Genomic DNA, 16,117 nt, shown 5'->3' on the forward strand with positions numbered 1-16,117 from the left:
AGGGGTCAGGCCATGGCTGCTGGGCAGGGAGGGAGCGAGCGCCTGGGGGAAACACTCAGTGCCCCTCCCCCTGGCTCATCTGCCCCCCTTCTCTGTGCCCAGTGGGGCAGGGGGAGAGATGCAATGGCTTCTGGGATCAGGGGTGAGAGCGAGGCTGGGGGTAGGCAGAGGGGACCCCCAGGGGAGGCAGGGGAGGGGGCTCCCCACTGCACTGGCAATCGGGTATGTTGTTCCCGCAGCGCCTGGCAACCCCTGGGGCAGCCGGGTGGGTCAAAGCCCATCACCAAACTCCCAGAGGCCAAGGCGCCCCCAGACTCAGACCCAGGATTTGGGGACATGAAGCTGACCCAATCCCTCCCCCGCTCCACGTTATTCCCGTCCTGGGCCCCATCCCAGCTCTTTGGTGCCCCTCAATCCCGACCTGCAGCCCCGTTCTAGCCCAGCCTTCGCTCCCCTGCCCAACGGGGACTGCCTCCCCCATGTCTCAGCTGGAAAGGTCCCCGCTGCTGGAGCCGGGGTAGATCCTGGGGCTTAATCTCCAGCTCTGCCCCGGTATCAGGGCTGGGGCAGGTGGCCGAGCCGCTCTGGGGCAGTCCGATAAAGCTCAGGCGGATGGTGATCTACGTCCTCGTACTTCCCTGAGAGCAGCAGGCCGGGTATCTGGAAAGGGGGGTTGTCTCTGCAGGGAAGACCTGGCTCGAGGGGGTGGGGGGGGCAATGGGGAGACAGAGCCACCAGGGAACAGGAGAGAGTAAATAGCTGCTTCAGATAATCAGGATCAGAACCCAGGAGTCCTGGCTCCCAGCCCCCCCTACTCTAACCACTAGACTGTACTCCCTCCCTCGGCTGGGGTCAGGAGGGTGCGGTTCCCTGAATCTTGTTTTGTTTCTCAGGAAATTCTCAGCATTTCTGGTTCCTTGTTTCCTTTCATGAAATTCGAAAGGGGCCGAGGCCGGAAGAGAGAAAATAGTGCCATATAAAAATCCAGGACCAGCAGGGTTGGGGGGCAGAGAGTGAGAAATGGGACTCCCGGGTTCTCTCCCTAGCACGGGGTGGGCAGTGGGGTCTAGTGGTTAGAGCAGGGGGCTTGGGAGGCGGGACTCCTGGGTTCTCTCCCTAGCTCAGGGTGGGCAGTGGAGTCTAGTGGTTAGAGCAGGGGGCTTGTGAGCTGGGACTCCTGGGTTCTCTCCCTAGCTCGGGGTGGGCAGTGGGGTCTAGTGCTTAGAGCAGGGGGCTTGGTAGGCAGGACTCCTGGGTCTCTCCCTAGCTCTGCCCCCATTCACTGTGTGACCTGCTCTGGGCCTCGTTTCACCCACTAGAACCTGCTTGTGGGCAAGACAATGATTTGTATTTCGGTGGCACCTTCCGTCCCCCAGATCTCCTGTGATTCCTACAGCCTCCTTCCCACCTGGAGGCCCCGGCCTTGTGCTGTGGTAAGGGAGTTGCCTTGCCTCTGACCAGTCAACCTTGAACCTTCTATGCTGCTCTGGTCGCTGGGCCCGTATCAGTACCCCCCATTTCACAGGAAGTGAAACTGAGGCACAAAGGTGGGGGCGGGGAGTGAGACTTGGCCGAAGGCACCCAGCAGGTGAGTGGCCGGGGGAGGAATAGTATGTAGAACCTCTGACTCCCAGCCCCCCCTGCCCTAACGACTAGACCCCACTCCCCTCCCATAGCTGGGGGGAGTCCCGACTCCCTGACAGGGTCTATCTGCCCCCCCAGTGGGAGGGGGCTGCCAACTGGCATCAATCATCCCCCCCATGGGCAACAGTGGCAGCTACTGATGGGCCCGCGGGAGGCACCTGGGGGCTGAGTCTAGCAGGTGCCAAGCCCTAGGCCTCTGCCCCCCCATAAATCAGCCCCTGAGTGGGGCAGAAACTGCAGCTGCTTTGAGATCCCTGGGCGGGGCGGGGCGGGATCGTTTCCCAGCCCTAAGCCACCTGGGACCCCCCCATGCACTTAGAGTGAAATTATCCAAGTCCCCAGCTAGCCCTCCCTCCATACCTGATGGGCCACACCCCTCATTCTGATTGGCCTAGAGGCTCCCCTTATCACCTTAGTAAGCCAATGAGAGGGGAGCGGGAAAGAGGGAAATGTAGCGTTTGAAGGGAGGGGGGAAGCTCTGCTCAGAAAGTTGCTCGAGGGAGCCAACAGCTTGGGGGGGGGTGAAGGAGAGACGAGCACGTGAGGGGGGCTAGGTGTGTGGAGGGGAAGGAGTTGGAAGGTTGGTCCCCCCCCCGGCCCTTGGGCTCTGATCTTCCATCCTCCCCCACCCTGACCTGGCTCCGGATTGGGGCCCGGCTGGCCATGGCATTCGCCGATGCCGTCCTGCCCTCCATCAGCAGCCTGGCCGGCTTCTGCCACTTCCAGGAGAAGCAGTCGGAGATTCTCAAGGTAAGGGGGGGCTGGGGGGTGCCCTGGCTGCCTGCCTGCCGCAGCGTGTGTGGTGTCCCTCCTCTGTGGCGTGAAGGCGCAGCCCTGCGGCTCCCCAGAGGTGGCTGCATTTCCAGGCTCCGTGTTCTTGGGGGTAGGGAGGTTTGGGAGCTCGGTTGGCAGGGAATGGGTTGGGGGGGGGGAAGGACTGTACCCTGCCCCCCAACCCCGCCGCAGCTCTGCTGAATTGCATGGGCCCAGCAATGGAGGCAGAGTCCTGCTCTGAGCCCATGAGGGCCCTGGGGTAAGACAGACGGCAGGCAGGAGGCACCTGGTTGCTGGAGGAGGGGGTGGGGAGCCCCTTCCCTAGGGGGAGGCTTCACTGGGTGGGTGGGGTCCTGCTAAGCCATGGGGCTGTGGGGGCAGGATGCCTGGGTTCCATTCCTAGCTCGGGGGGGAGGAATCCCAGAGCTCGCCTTAAAGGCGCTTCCAGCTGACGGTGCCCCTCAATCCCTGCAGTGCCCCCCCACTATCCAACCCTGGGGGTCCCCGCAGCTCTGCCAGTGCCCCTCAATCCTGACCTGCAGCCCCCTGCTAGCCCAGCCCTATCTAGTCAGCTGAGCCTCTGATCTGGGGTTTTTGCTGAGCCTGGAGGGGGGCTGGGCTGAGAGCAGACAAACTCACTTCACTTGCGAGATGAATGTGCACCCGGAGGGGGCCCCCACCTCTCCTTTAACCTATCCTGCCTGTGAGCCCCATCCTGGGGCGCTCTCCCCTCCGGGCTCTGCCGGGCAGCCGGGATGGCCCCGTCCCTCTCCTCGGCCAGCAGCTGGTGCGGGGTCCTGATAACAGGTTCTCTTATCTCTGGGTCCCAGCGCGGCAGTGTTGGAGCCAGTCCCATGGGCCGTGCTCCCAGCCCCACAGGGTGATGGGGGCTGGGCTGGGGGGAGGTTTGTGGCCAGTTGGGGCTGGCTGCTCTCTGGAATTTCGCTCAGTAAAACAAAATTTAGCTGGAAAAGGGGGGTGCTTCATGTATATGTGAGCTGAGGTTAGAACCCAGGAGTCCTGGCTCCCATCCCCCTGCTCTAACCACTAGCCCCCACTCCCCTCCCAGAGCTAGGGATGGAACCAGGGGGTCCTGGCTCTAACCACTAGTCCGTTCTCCTAATGTCTCCTCTGGCCTGATGCTGCCTGTTGGTTTCCTCTCCAGTGGTGGAAGGTGGAAGATGACCCGGACCCCCCAGTGCCCAGCCCCATGGACCTGCCCAAGCCCCACGGCTCCCTGCAGCTCAAGCAAGAGGATGAGGAATCCTGCTGGGACCTAGACTTCCTGCTCAGCAATTTCCCCAGCACGGAGGCCGGTGGCCCCGGCCCAGGCAGGGGGTTCGAGGCAGGGCTTGGGCTGTGCCAGCCAGAGGGCTATGAGGGGCAGAGCCCAGGCGGGTACACATCGGGGGATGGGCTCCCGGGCCCCACCAGCCTGGTGGCTGAGCTCCTGTCGGGGGACGAGCCCCTGGGCTGCAGCTCGGTGCCTCCCGGCTATGCCCACGGGCAAGAAAAGGGGGGAGCGGGCACCTTTGTGGCCCATCTGCCGGCATACCCCTCCAGGCCGGACTGTGAGGCCCAGCCCCCTGGCGAATACAGGGATCCCCGGCCCGTGGCCCTGCGGCATGGCTACCAGCTGACGTACGGGGGCTATGCCCCGCTGGCCCCCACCCTGCTGGCCCGGGGCGCCCCCTACTGCCAGCTGCCCCCCTACAGTCTGGGGGGCAGCTGCCAGGCCTTCTGTCACAGCCAGTACCAAGCCCGGTTCCAGCTGTACCGGGGCAGCCCAGCTCTGCTGCCCTCCCCAGCCCCTGCGGGCTACCTCGGCCTCCTGGCGCCGCCCCACCCGCCGGCCAGGGAGCTCCAAGCCAAGCCCAAGAGGAGCCGCAAGGCCTGTGCCCACAAGCGCCCCACCAGCCACACCTGCAGCCACCCCAGCTGTGGCAAGACCTACACCAAGAGCTCCCACCTCAAGGCCCATCTCCGCACCCACACAGGTGAGGGGGTGAGTGCTGGGGGGGGCCCTCTGACTGCACAGCCTGCGCTGGCGGGGGGGGGGGAGGGCTCTGATCTTGTTGTTAGGGCATTAGGGGGTGGCTTGGTGGGAGGCTGTGGGGGCAATGCTGTGGGGAGTAGAGGTTTGGGGTGGTGCTGTGGGGAGGATTTGGGGGGGGGTCAGGAGGGGGGCAGTGCACTGTGGGGGAGTGTCGGGGGCACTGTGCTGCAGGGAGCAGGGGAAGCTCTGGGGGGGACACTGCATTGTGGGGGGCACCAGGCTGTGGGATGGGAGGGCCTCGTGATGCAGGAGGTGCTGGCTCTCTGAGACGTGAAAGGTCCCGTCCATTTTGGGTTGTGGAAAATGCCGGAGCACCGATGCCCTGGGCTCTGGTCCTTGCATCCCGACCAGGCCCTGAGCCTGGGGCTTTCGGTCAGCCTCCCTGCACTTCCCCCGCAGTAGGTACAAGTGCTGTCACTTCCTGTCCTAAATGTTTGATGGGGGTTACTGTGTGGCTGCTAAACAGCCCGTGCGTTCCACCCCAGAGGTGGCTGCATCTCTGTGCTGGATCCCTGTATAGCCAGCCGTCGGGCTCCACCCCAGAGGTGGCTGCATCTCTGTGCTGGATCCCTGTATAGCCAGCTGTCGGGCTCCACCCCAGAGGTGGCTGCATCTCCGTGCTGGATCCCTGTATAGCCAGCCGTCGGGCTCCACCCCAGAGGTGGCTGCGCGGGCTAGGGCGGGCCAGCTGGGCTGGGGTGACGTTCCCTCTGTCCCTGGCAGGCGAGAAGCCGTACCACTGCACCTGGGAGGGCTGCGGCTGGAAGTTCGCCCGCTCGGACGAGCTGACGCGCCACTACCGGAAGCACACAGGGCAGCGCCCATTCCAGTGCCGGCTGTGCCAACGAGCCTTCTCCCGCTCCGACCACCTGGCCCTGCACATGAAGAGACACGTGTAGGGGCTGCGGCCGCGCCGTGCCCCGCTCTGCCGGCGCCACGGACTGGTAGCGAGCCGTTTCAGCAGGTTCTGTTCTTGTCTTTCCCCCTCAGCAGCGACAAGCAGCAAGTGCCTCCTTGTTAAATGTCAGAAGGGGGAAGAGCTACTCTGGCGTTATAAACTGCAGGAGACGGGGTCCAGCATCTTTCCCCTCCAGGGGGTGCCGGCTTCGCTTTGCTGCTGGGGTGGGGAACGGGCTGGTTCAGGGGCTGGGGACTGGGACATGAGGCCTTTCCCCTCTAGAGGGTGCTGGCTCTGACTTCAATGATTAAAGAACCAGATGTAGTTTCCAGCTCCATGAAATGAGTTTGAGAGCTCCTGCCACCCTCTGGGTAGGGGTGGGGATTGGGCCAGGCCCATGGGAGAAGGGTGAGGAGAAGCAGGGGGTGGGGGCGGGAGACTTCTCTGAATGAACTGACTCCATTCAGAACAGCTGCTGGCCCTGGCCTCATCTCACAGCGGTAGCAACCAGACCTCACTGCTCAGCATACACAAGTTGTGGGACTCTTTGAAGGATTAAATTTACCCTGTGAGTAACTCTTTGCAGCTTTGGGGACCCAGTTCTTCTCTCTCCATCCATCAGTTCTGGTCGCAGGCATCAGAATTACAGATTCTCTTTGTTTTCAGTATGTTTCTCCCCCCGTGCAGTGTCTCATGCCCCATACTGTTATCAGTGAATGGGGATTCCTCTTGCTGTGTCTTCTATGCAGAATCTACACCCCACTGTGTTTGAACCTCTCTAAGCCAGGAGAGGATTGAAATGAAGTTATTCCTTCTCCCCTGGCTCTTTGAAAGTGTGTCCTGGTGGATTGAAAAGTAAGAGCTGCAAGGGACGACTCTGCGGAAGTATCACAGAAACGTTTACCCAGCTTGTGACCTCTGTCAGGCTGGGTGCTGCACAGTGAGGGCCAGCTCCTGCTCTACATTGCCTCAGTTTCCCCTTCACCTTGTGTCTCTGAATGTGAAAGGGACTTGCCCTAGCTCAGAGAGCGGGTCTGTGGCCGAGTCGGGAGGAGAACCTAGGAGTCCTGACTCCTGGTAGGGGGCCCTGGCCATTCAGCCAGGTTGCCTCCCCGAGCCTAGTGAATAAGAGTGGATTTTGTTTAATGACTGCAGGAGGGTCAGTGCCCAGCCCAAGGGGTCCTGCCCTGGGATTAGGGCCCCTGGCTGCTACTGTAATGCACCTAATAAATCATGTACAGTGCCCAGCATAAGGGGGTCCTGAGCACTACTGTAATGCACCTAATAAATTGTGTACAGTGCCCAGCACAACGCAGTCCTGATTTATGACTGGGGCTCCTGGGTGCTATGGTAGGTCCCTTTCCACAAGCGGCTTCTACCCTGAATTCCCAACCTGCCATTTTAACTGAAACATCATAACCTCCCTGCGACCTGTTCTCCTGCCAGCGGTCAGAGAGGCTCTCTGGCTATATATAAGCCCCGCCAGCGGAGAGGTAGGTTTCGGAGCCCCAGGGGAAGGCAGTGCCTACTGCCACGCTTGTCTCAGTTCAGGAAAAGACCCCACGTTTTCCCTGCTGTATTAATGAAAAACAACCCTACGGGCTACACCTGTCCCAGCCGTGAGTCTTTCCAGGCCTCGGCCCTGGTGGGTGGAGCCAGCCCTTCACTTGGTGCGTTTTGCCTTCACGTACTTTAAAAAAAAGAATTAAAAATAAATCTCGGAGCGCATTGAAAGGGATGGGGGTTCAGAGGGTGAGCAGGCTGTCATGCAGAGCCTTTGAACAGAGGGGGTTTAGTTCCCTCTGCCAGGAGATCTCGAAGTGGGACCTCAGGCTATCAAAAGACAGGGCTAGGGTTGGAGGATCTTTCTCTTCTCCCTGCCTTGTAATGCGAGCTCAGGAGCCAGTCAGGGGCAGGGAGCAGTAGCAAATTCAAATCCAATCCAAGGAATGATACCCACAGGGTTAGCCAATGGAACTCACTGCTACTGGATGGTGCTGAGACCAGGGCCTCAGGAAGAGGGCTGGGAGGGTGATCTGGACACTGAAACTAGCCCAAGGTAGCATGAATGCTGATGACAATTCAGGAAGGGGTATTAACCTCGTATGTCGATGTGCCAGGGCTGAAGGTGATCTTCAGCAGAGCGCACAGCGTGACCTATGGCTGCAGGGGGTCTTACATCTTCCCCTGTGGCAGCAGATGCTGGGCTAGATGGGCCTCGGGTCTGACCCCACCTAGCAGGCCCAGTTCCTCCTCTAATTGCGAATGAGTGTTTTCCAAACAGCGTGGCTGGGTTCTCTGGGGGGCCCAGCAGGGGGGCCCACAAGGGCCCCGATCCAGGGATCGAATCAATTACCTTTTTACCAGCAGAAACAGGCATCTGGGGGAGGACTGAGTAGGGTCGCTGCTCCCCCTGGTGGTGTGAAGGTGCAGCTGCAGCGTCACCCTTCAGCCTGCCTGGTTTAGGGGGTCATCTTGCAGGAAAGCACCCCAAATCCAGCCCTACCCCCAGCCGCTTCTGTGCCAAGCCGAGTTGGCCTGCGGATCTGGGAGCGTGTGGCCGACGCATCTGTGAAACACGAAGGGACACGCGCCCTTTCCAGCAGTGGAAGGGTCAGAGAAGAGCCATAGGATTTGATTAAAGGGGTAGGAGACAAACCTACAAACCTCAGGCTGCCCCCCGGGCTCCTGGTGGGGAGGTCAGTGCCTGGAGCCCGGACGGCTGCTGGGCTCCCAACGGGGAGCGGGGCTGGGAGCTGGGACCCCAGGGGCAGCAGGGCTCCCAGCAGGTAGCGGGGAGCTGGGGCAGCAGTTCAGCTAGAAGCAGGAGCCCAGGGGGCAGCCGGGCTCCAGCTGGAGGTTCCCACCCACCCCTGGGGTTCACCGCAGGGAACCTTCCACCAGCCTTTCTCCTCAATTTCAGGCCTGTAGCCCAGGAGCTGTGAAATTGACAAGAAGGGCAGCCAGCGGCCCCTGTAAGTAATGCAGGGTCCGCAGGGACACAGTCACCCTAACTGCACTGACATTAGCCCTACGCCTCTCCCGGAGGGGGAGTAATGATCTTGGGGCAGCCGGGCACCGGCATCGGCGGGAGCACGGCCGTAGTGTGGATGCTGACGTAGTAAGCTGCCCTACGTCAATCTAGCATTGGACTGGCCTTGTCTACACTTGCAAGTTAAAGCGCATTAAATCAGCCCCGGGCACGCAAATAGCTCCCTAGATTTTGGGTAACGCAGAGAAGGAGAAGGGTTGGCTCGGTCCCAGGCTGAACGTACTGCCATGGGGAACAACTCGGTAATCGTGGGGTCTTCAGGCGAGCAGAGGAAGGACGACCATGAACCAACGGCTGAAAGCTGAAGCGAGGCAAAATGAGGCTGGAAATAAGGTGTGAATGTTCAGGGTGTGAGAACTACCCACTGGGGCAGGTCACTGAGGGGCGTGGTGGATTCTCCGTCACTTTGACAGCTTGTCTAGCTGGCCAATTTTTCCAGGAGAACCGCACGAGTTCAGACAGGGATTAATTGGGGGACGGCTGATGGCCTGAGTCATGCAAGGGAATCGGCACATGGGGCCTTGAAGCAACGGGAGCGGGCGGGCCATCGAGCGCCCTGGGGAACGCCAGCTCTTCACGAGAGCTCAGCTCGGCCTCAGCTGCACCGAGGCAGCCCCTGCTCAGGGAAGAGTCTGAAGTCTCTCAAAGAGATTGAGAACCCTGGTGCCAGGCGCTGCTGAGACCCCGACGGAGATCAGGGTCCCCTTGTGCCAGGTGCTGCCCAGACCCTTCGCCTGAGATCAGGGCCCGCACTGGGCCAGGCGCTGCACAGACCCTGACTGTGGTGCAGTCCCTACCCCGAAGAGCTCACACGCTGAATAGACACAGGGTGTGGAGGGGAAACTGAGGCACAGCGCGGGGACGCAACATGCCCAAGGTCAGAGGTAGAGTTTGGGAACGGAGCCCGGGTGTCCAGACTCCCAGTTGAATGCTGAAGCCTTTGGGCCAGGCTGCCATGCTCAGACTAGGCAGGGGGGGAGAGCGCCCTCTGCTGTGCCCTCTGGGGACAGTCGCCCCAAGGCCAAGGGGTTGCCCTGCCCCTCCTCCCTCCGGTGGGGGCTGGTGAACTGGCTGCCACCCCAGTCTGGGGAAGGGGATGCCCAGTAGCCATGGTTACAGGGACCTCCCACACACACATTCCCGGCTCTCTCCCAGGCCTGGGGGGGGGTTATGGAGATACAGCCCCCCCCCGCCCAACCCTTGTGTTGTATCCCATGTGTTCCAGCTGGTTGCTAAGCAACATGTGGTATGGCGATGGCAACCGTAACCGGGCAATGTGGGGTGGTTACCGGCCCAGTCGGGGAGGAGGGGCTGTGTCACATCAGACCCCCCCCATAAGAGAAGGATGGATGCTGTGTGAGTGCAGCCTACTATGGGTCTGACTTCCAGTACTGCTGCCCCCTGTAGGGGGATTCCCCATCCGCTCAGGTGTCCTGTCCTGGCTGCTGCGTAGTGGGGGGGTGACCGGGGGAGGGGGAGCACTCAGCCGTGGCTTTTCTGGCTGTGTCAGGCATTGCTCCCCCCCCGCACCGCTGTGCCATAGACCAGCCAGGGCCTGTCCCTCCCCTTCACTCCCAGCCACTCCGCAGGCCCTCCTCTTTGGGGAGAGGGGGCTCCCCTCCGAGATCCACACCCCCCCGTCCATTCCCCTCAGCCCCCCCCCCGGGAGCCCTCCCCGGGCCTTATTCTGTATGGGGACCTCTGTAACGACGGGTGCGGGGGGCAGCATGTGGGGCTGAGCGGACCTAGGTGCCGGAGCGGCGGTGGGTGGGCGCGGGGGGCACCCCCTCGCGGGGGGGGGACTGGCTGGTGCCGGGGGGGCCCTGACACCCGCTGCGCTGCAGGAGCGTGGCGGAGGAGAACGCCCGGCTGCAGGAGCTCATTGCGGAGGAGCTGGCCCAGGCCGAGCGCTGGCAGGGGCACTATGAGGGGCTGCTGGGGCGCCAGGCCCGGCTCTGCGCCCTGCTGCAGGCCCAGAGGTGAGACCCCCCCCCACCAGGTGTAGGGGGGGCCAGGCAGGGAACCTTGGCGGAGGAGGTGCGTGGGGGTGGAGCCTGTGCTGTGGTCCCTGGGGGGCAGGGAGGGCCAGGCCCTGGGCGTGCCCCCCCCCGCCTGATGCCCCCTTGTCCCCGCAGCCTGGAGTCGCTGGAGCAGGCCACCCGGGTGCTGCGGGAGGAGCTGGAGGAGGCTCAGGGCGCCTTGCGGGAGTGGCAAGAGCAGAACCGCCAGCGCCACATCCCCCAGTGGGTGAGAGCGCCACGGCAACCGGCGCCACGGCAACCGGCGTCACGGCAACCGGCGCCACGGCACCATGGGGACCAGCGCCATAGCAACCACGGGCCGGATTGGATGCCCCACCCCCCCCCCCCGAGCCAGCCGGGCCCCTGCCCTGGGGCTGGATTGGCGCTGGTGCCCCCTGGGGGGCCAGGTCGCATGTGTCATTCCCGCGAGCCATCTGGTCTCCCTGGACAGGCCAGCAGCAGGGGGATGTGGCTTCAGACTGGCGAGCGGGGTAGTGGCTGGGCAGGGTTGGTGGGGGGGTCTGCATGGAGGCAAAGGCTGGGCTTGGCAGGAGGCTTAGCATGGGGCTAGGAGCCAGGTCCCCCCCCCCCCCCCCGCCCTGCTTTGCAACAGCAATTTCCCCTCATTGCCCAGCAGGAAAAAGAAAACCAGAGACTGGCTGAGACCATCCAAGAGCTGGAGGGAAAGGTGGGTCTGGGGGGTGGCGGCGGTCAGGACTGGGGTTCTATCCCCAGCTCTGTCACTGTCTGTGTGACCTTGGGCCTCAGTTTCCCCATATGGCCTTTGAGGTGCTCTGGGATCCACATCCGGATAGGGTCATTGTCCACAACTGGGGGCCTCCGTTCCTTGCGAGCGGGCGCCCTGCAGGTCCCACCCAGTCCTTCCCACTGCCATTATCCCCACCACCACCCGTGTGCTCACTGCCTGCCGCTCCCCACACAGGTCTCCAAGCAGAGAGAGTGGGAGAAGACCCACAAGCAGGCCCTGCAGCAGCTGTGGGTGCAGGAGGACGAGCTGCAGGTGAACTGGGGGGTGGAGGGGGAAGGTCTGAGGCTGGGGTGTGTCACTGAGTATGGGGGACAGCTGGGCAGAGACCGACTCCCCCGTGGACTCCTGGGGCAGGGAGGGGCAGGGAGAGCCCCTCCTCATACACACCAGCCCCCCACCCCATGATGCTCCCCCTGCACCCCAGAGTGAGGGCAGCTGGGGCACCAACAAAGAGACCCCCGCGCAGCTTGCCTCCTTCTCAGATCCCATCTAGGGAAACTGAGTCACAGAGGTGTGTTCCGTCCGGGTGGGACGATGGCTTCTGAACCATGGACGTCCACCCAGCCTAGGTCCACTGGGGAATCCAGACCCTACAGGAACTATTCCTGAAACACAAGGGAGTGTCTTGGGGGGTCTCTGACAACCCTTCTCCCCAGCCATGGGCAGCAGCTCCTGTTGTGGGCGAGGGGAGTGGGGAACCCAACTGTTGGACAGGGGCTAAGGGAAACCCTGTGTTTTTCCTCTCCCACCAGAGGCACCTGTGGGACATGGAGGCCAAACGTCGGGCCAAGGCTGACAGGATCCGGGAGGTAAGGCCAGGCCCCAGCTCCAGGTCTCAGCACAGGCCCCTCACTCCTGACCCACAGACCCCTGCTAGCCCAGCCCCTCTAGTCAGTTCATGCCTTCCCTGGAAGTCTCCTATTGCTTGGTTTGAGCAGGGGCATGACAGGCTCACAGTGTTTTCCAGATGGGATGGGACCAAAGAATTCCCTCACATCTTGGGCCAAGGGGCTGATCTCCTGGCCCTGCCCCCTCCTCCCTCCCCCAGCCCCAGTCAGCCCCCCTGCATCCTCCTCCCTCAACCTGTGCTCCCGTCACCTCCTCAGAATCACACACCCCAGCCTGTGCTCCCTAGAACCCCCTCCCAACCTTCCCCCTCTGCGCCCTGTTCCCCCCCCAGCCTGCGGTCTCCAGACCCATCCAGCTTTTCCCAGGGGCGCCCCTTTGTGGCGGTGGCTGGCTGGGGAGATCTGTGGGCTCAGACCCAGCCCGGGTGCCCCAGTGTTTTGTAGCTCTGAGGTGGCTGCCCCCACCCACAGCCTGGTCTGCACCCACCCCGCCCGGGTTGCCAGAGATCATCACAGCTCTCTGGTTGGTTTCACGGGCTGTAATTAACGAGCTGTGCCCTTCTGGGCCCAGAACCAAAGCCACATTCCTGTCTGGGGGTGGGGGTGGGTTTAGAAGCAGCGACACATGGAAGAGCTGAGTGGGACCATCCAGGGACTTTCTCGAAGAACCCAGGTACGTCCTGTCCTGTCCTGTCCTGTCCCACCCCCGGGTTTCAGGGAGCTTCATTTGGGTCAGAGCAATCCGCCTTATCCTGCAGGGCCCAGATCCTTCCTAGGCTCCTAACTTCCCCTGATTTTGGTGGAGGATCCTGAGCCTGGGAAAGCAGCTGGTTCCATGCTTGCAAAACCCAAATTCCTTCCTCTGCCAGAGAGAGTGGTCCTCCAGTGAGTGTGGGCTGGGCTGGGGACACTGGGGCCCTGTTCCCTGATGGGAGACCTTGGGCACAAGGGGGCCTTGATCTCAGTCGGGGTCTGGGCAGCGCCCGGCACAAGGGGGCCCTGATCTCAGTTGGGGTCTGGGCAGCACCGGGCACAAAGGGGCCCTGATCTCAGTCGGGATCTGGGCAGCGCCCGATTTCAGTGGGACCATCTCACCATAGAACCGTTAGCCTCTGGGTTGCCAGTGCGAATCCAGCGGGTGGTGGCTGGAAGCTGTTCCCATCTATGGTGTGGGATGAGCTCGCTGGGGCTCAGCCTAACACCGGAGCATCCTGTCACACGTACACACCAGCCCCATAGGCTGGGGACTGACTGGCCCACAGAGACCAAATTCCCCTCTGCCCGGGCTGGGGGTGGGGCTGTTGCAGCCAATCGGATTGTAACCAGGGTAGGGGCACGATCCTGTCCCTCCAAGGTCCTGCACAGGAATATCAGCTGCTGGGGTGATCTGGTGCTGGAGGCTCAGCAGGAGGCAGAGCTGTGAGTGATTGGCCACCCAAGGCTCCTTGTGACTGTACCAGCCTCTCCGGTGGGGGGGTGGGGGAGGGGGGCTGACAGGAAGCAATGGGCATCGCTTGCAGGGCCTGGGGCGGTTCTGGGGGCAGCCACTCGCGGGAGCTGTGAGATATTGTCAGCAAGTCGCAACCCCTCCTGCCTAGGATGGGGGTGGAGAGGGCTTGATTTTGGGGGGGGAGACCCTGATGTCATGGTCACCCCACCCCCAGGCCTCAGACACTGGTCACAGACGGTGGGGTAGCACCCTGGGGTGCCTGGGGTGGGGCTACGCTTGAGGAGGCAATGCCTGTAGCAACCCCCGCCCCCTGCTTCAGCCTGTGGCCCCCCGACCTCCAACACAGGCAGGGCCGAACAACAGAGGGACTGCCTGGACTAAGGGGACCCCAGGACTCAGACATGGCCCCTGGCTGGCGCTGGGTGGGGGGGCTCAGAAGGGGGGGCCCGGGGATCCCAACGGGGGGGTGATGCCTGGGGCTCATCCCCCCTGGGGGGGAGAAGCTGCATTGTCATACCCCATTCCTTCCAGAGTATGGGGGTGTCTTGGGGGCACTAATGTTGTATTCTGCCTCAGCTTCCAAAGGAAGGCGCTATACAGACTCCCTGGGACCCCAGCCAGCAACCTCCTGTGGGAGGAGAGATTGCGTGACCAGACGGTATGGGGGAGACGGGGGGCAGGATTGGAGGGCTGTGGGCTCAGCTGTACTGGGTGTGGGGGGGTGTCAGAAGGCTGGGAGGAGGTGGGGGTCAGGCTGCGGGGGGCAAGGGGGCTAGTAGGAGACAGGGGCCAGTCTACAGGGAGATGGGGGAGGGAGAGGGGAGTGGAGACAGGGGGCCGTCTATGGGGAGGTATGGTTGGGCAGCAGGGGGGTGAGTGTTTCCAGTGGGGGGGTTGGATGCAGACAGCCAGTCTCTGAAGTTTGGGGGGCATATAGGGGGGCCATTTGGGCAAGGAACCCCACCGGGATGGGGGTGCTGAATGGGGGTCCCCTCCCAGAAGCGCTTGCTGCCATTGGGCCCCTCACCCTGACTCCCTGTGAAGTGTGTGTGTGGGGGGGGGCTCCAACTCACTGGGTTTGCTGTTCCCCCCACAGGAGAAGCTGCTTTGTCAGGAGTCGGGGGCCTCAGGGCCAAGGGGGCGACTCCCCCTAAGGTGAGGAGCCCCAGCAACCATGGAGGGGCTGGGGGAGTTTGGGGGGGGGACCAGGGGGGATGTGGGGGACCAGGGCTCTGGAGCTGGGGGGCCAGGACCTGGGAGGGCCTCTGGGGGAAGGGGTCTTTGGGGAGCGGGGGGGAGGGGTCTCTGGGGGGAGAGGACATGGGGACAGGGCAAGGGCGGTGTCTGGAAGGGTATGGGTCCAGGGGGGCAGGCCAGAGGAAGGTCTGTGTGTCTGGGGGGTGCATGGGGGTTCCCCCCAGGCCCCCATCTTATGCTGCCCCCCGTCTCCCCAGGCTGCGGCTGGCCGGGCAGCTGTTCTGGGCCCTGGCCAAGGCCCTGTTCTTGGCCCTGCTGGGCCCCCTGGTGCTGGGTCCCCTCTGTGCCCTGCTGTCACACCAGCCCTGCCCCCCGCCCGCCAGACCCTGGCTCTACATGCGCCCCAAGGAGATGCAGCCCCCCTGAGCCATGCGGGGCTCAACGACAACTGCTAATAAACAAATAAACCACAGGAACTTGTCTCTGGGGTCATTTCCCCACCACCCAGCCCCCCAGATCAGACTCATGGGCCATCCATCCTGGGACCCCCCCGAGCTCCCAGATCAGACCCATGGACCAGCCTGGTCTCCCCCTCCTCCCTTGCTACCACCTCTGATGGGCCCATCTAGTCTGGTATCTGGTACCCTCTCCCACCCCAGCCAGTTCAGTGGCTCAACACCCTGCCAGCCCAAGGGGGCGGGGGGAAGTGGGTCAGGACATGGGGGCTGGTTCCCTGAATCCCAGGGAGCTGGGGTTCTTCTCTTGCCAAAGCGGCAGCTGCTGTTCAGAATCCCTCCCCCACAGGAGGCAGATAAGCTAGTGTCAGGCTCCACAGCCCAGCAGCGAGGAGTTCCACAGGGACCATGGGATGAATTAGCAGCGCCACCTAGTGGTGCTGAAGGGATCTGCCTTTTAGTGAGGGGCAGAGCTAGGGAATCACATTCCCTTGGAAGGAACAATTGGGCACTTGGGGCTGGAGTAATTAATAATTGGTAATTAATAACCCCTAATTCAGAAAACTGTCCCCCTGGTCTCCAAGCCCCTACCAGTGATGAACTAACTGGCCCTCACAGCCAGGCTGCATTCGTGAGGCCATTATCCACGTTGTGTGGATGGAGAAACTGAGGCACAGAGCACACACTGATTAGAGCCAGGACTAGAACCCAGGAGTCCTGACTCCCAGCAATGCCCCTCCCCAAACATGACCCCACTCCCACAGCTGAGAGTGGAACCCAGGAGTTCTGGTTCCCAACCTCACCCCCTAGCTCTAACCACTAGACCTCACTCCCCTCCCCTCCCAGAGCCAGGAATAGAACCCAGGAGTCCTGGCTCCCAGCCCCGCACTCCCTGTAATTAATAATCCCCACCGGGCCCACAGGACTCATTAAATCCTTAAAAGACAATTAAG

At 62.4% G+C, this 16,117-nt stretch overlaps 2 protein-coding genes across 10 annotated transcripts; both read left to right on the plus strand.

Annotated features, from left to right (window-relative positions):
- Positions 1–2,072: 2,072 nt before the first annotated feature.
- KLF1 (KLF transcription factor 1) lies at positions 2,073–6,683 on the plus strand. 2 transcript variants are annotated; one of them, XM_073319181.2, is made up of 3 exons: positions 2,073–2,394; positions 3,584–4,423; positions 5,198–5,349. In XM_073319181.2, the coding sequence occupies exons 1-3, from the start codon at positions 2,308–2,310 to the stop codon at positions 5,261–5,263; spliced, it is 993 nt and encodes a 330-aa protein (XP_073175282.1). In that variant the 5' UTR covers positions 2,073–2,307; the 3' UTR covers positions 5,264–5,349. The 2 variants fall into 2 exon arrangements, with proteins under 2 accessions (XP_073175282.1, XP_073175281.1); XM_073319180.2 differs by having other exon boundaries at positions 2,096–2,394; positions 3,584–4,415; positions 5,198–6,683.
- Positions 6,684–6,765: 82 nt separating this feature from the next.
- LOC140901024 (uncharacterized) lies at positions 6,766–15,181 on the plus strand. Of its 8 annotated transcripts, none has more exons than XM_073319182.1 (9): positions 10,416–10,671; positions 11,080–11,133; positions 11,389–11,466; positions 11,967–12,023; positions 12,676–12,735; positions 13,417–13,481; positions 14,089–14,170; positions 14,609–14,667; positions 14,967–15,181. In XM_073319182.1, the coding sequence occupies exons 1-9, from the start codon at positions 10,540–10,542 to the stop codon at positions 15,133–15,135; spliced, it is 756 nt and encodes a 251-aa protein (XP_073175283.1). In that variant the 5' UTR covers positions 10,416–10,539; the 3' UTR covers positions 15,136–15,181. The 8 variants fall into 8 exon arrangements, with proteins under 8 accessions (XP_073175290.1, XP_073175291.1, XP_073175293.1 ...); XM_073319185.1 differs by having other exon boundaries at positions 11,083–11,133; XM_073319189.2 differs by lacking the exons at positions 12,676–12,735; positions 13,417–13,481 and adding an exon at positions 6,766–10,403 and having other exon boundaries at positions 10,560–10,671.
- Positions 15,182–16,117: the final 936 nt, after the last annotated feature.

The sequence above is a fragment of the Lepidochelys kempii genome, chromosome 20 (genome assembly GCF_965140285.1).
Source record: "Lepidochelys kempii isolate rLepKem1 chromosome 20, rLepKem1.hap1, whole genome shotgun sequence".
In the NCBI taxonomy this organism is placed as follows: Eukaryota; Metazoa; Chordata; order Testudines; family Cheloniidae; genus Lepidochelys; species Lepidochelys kempii.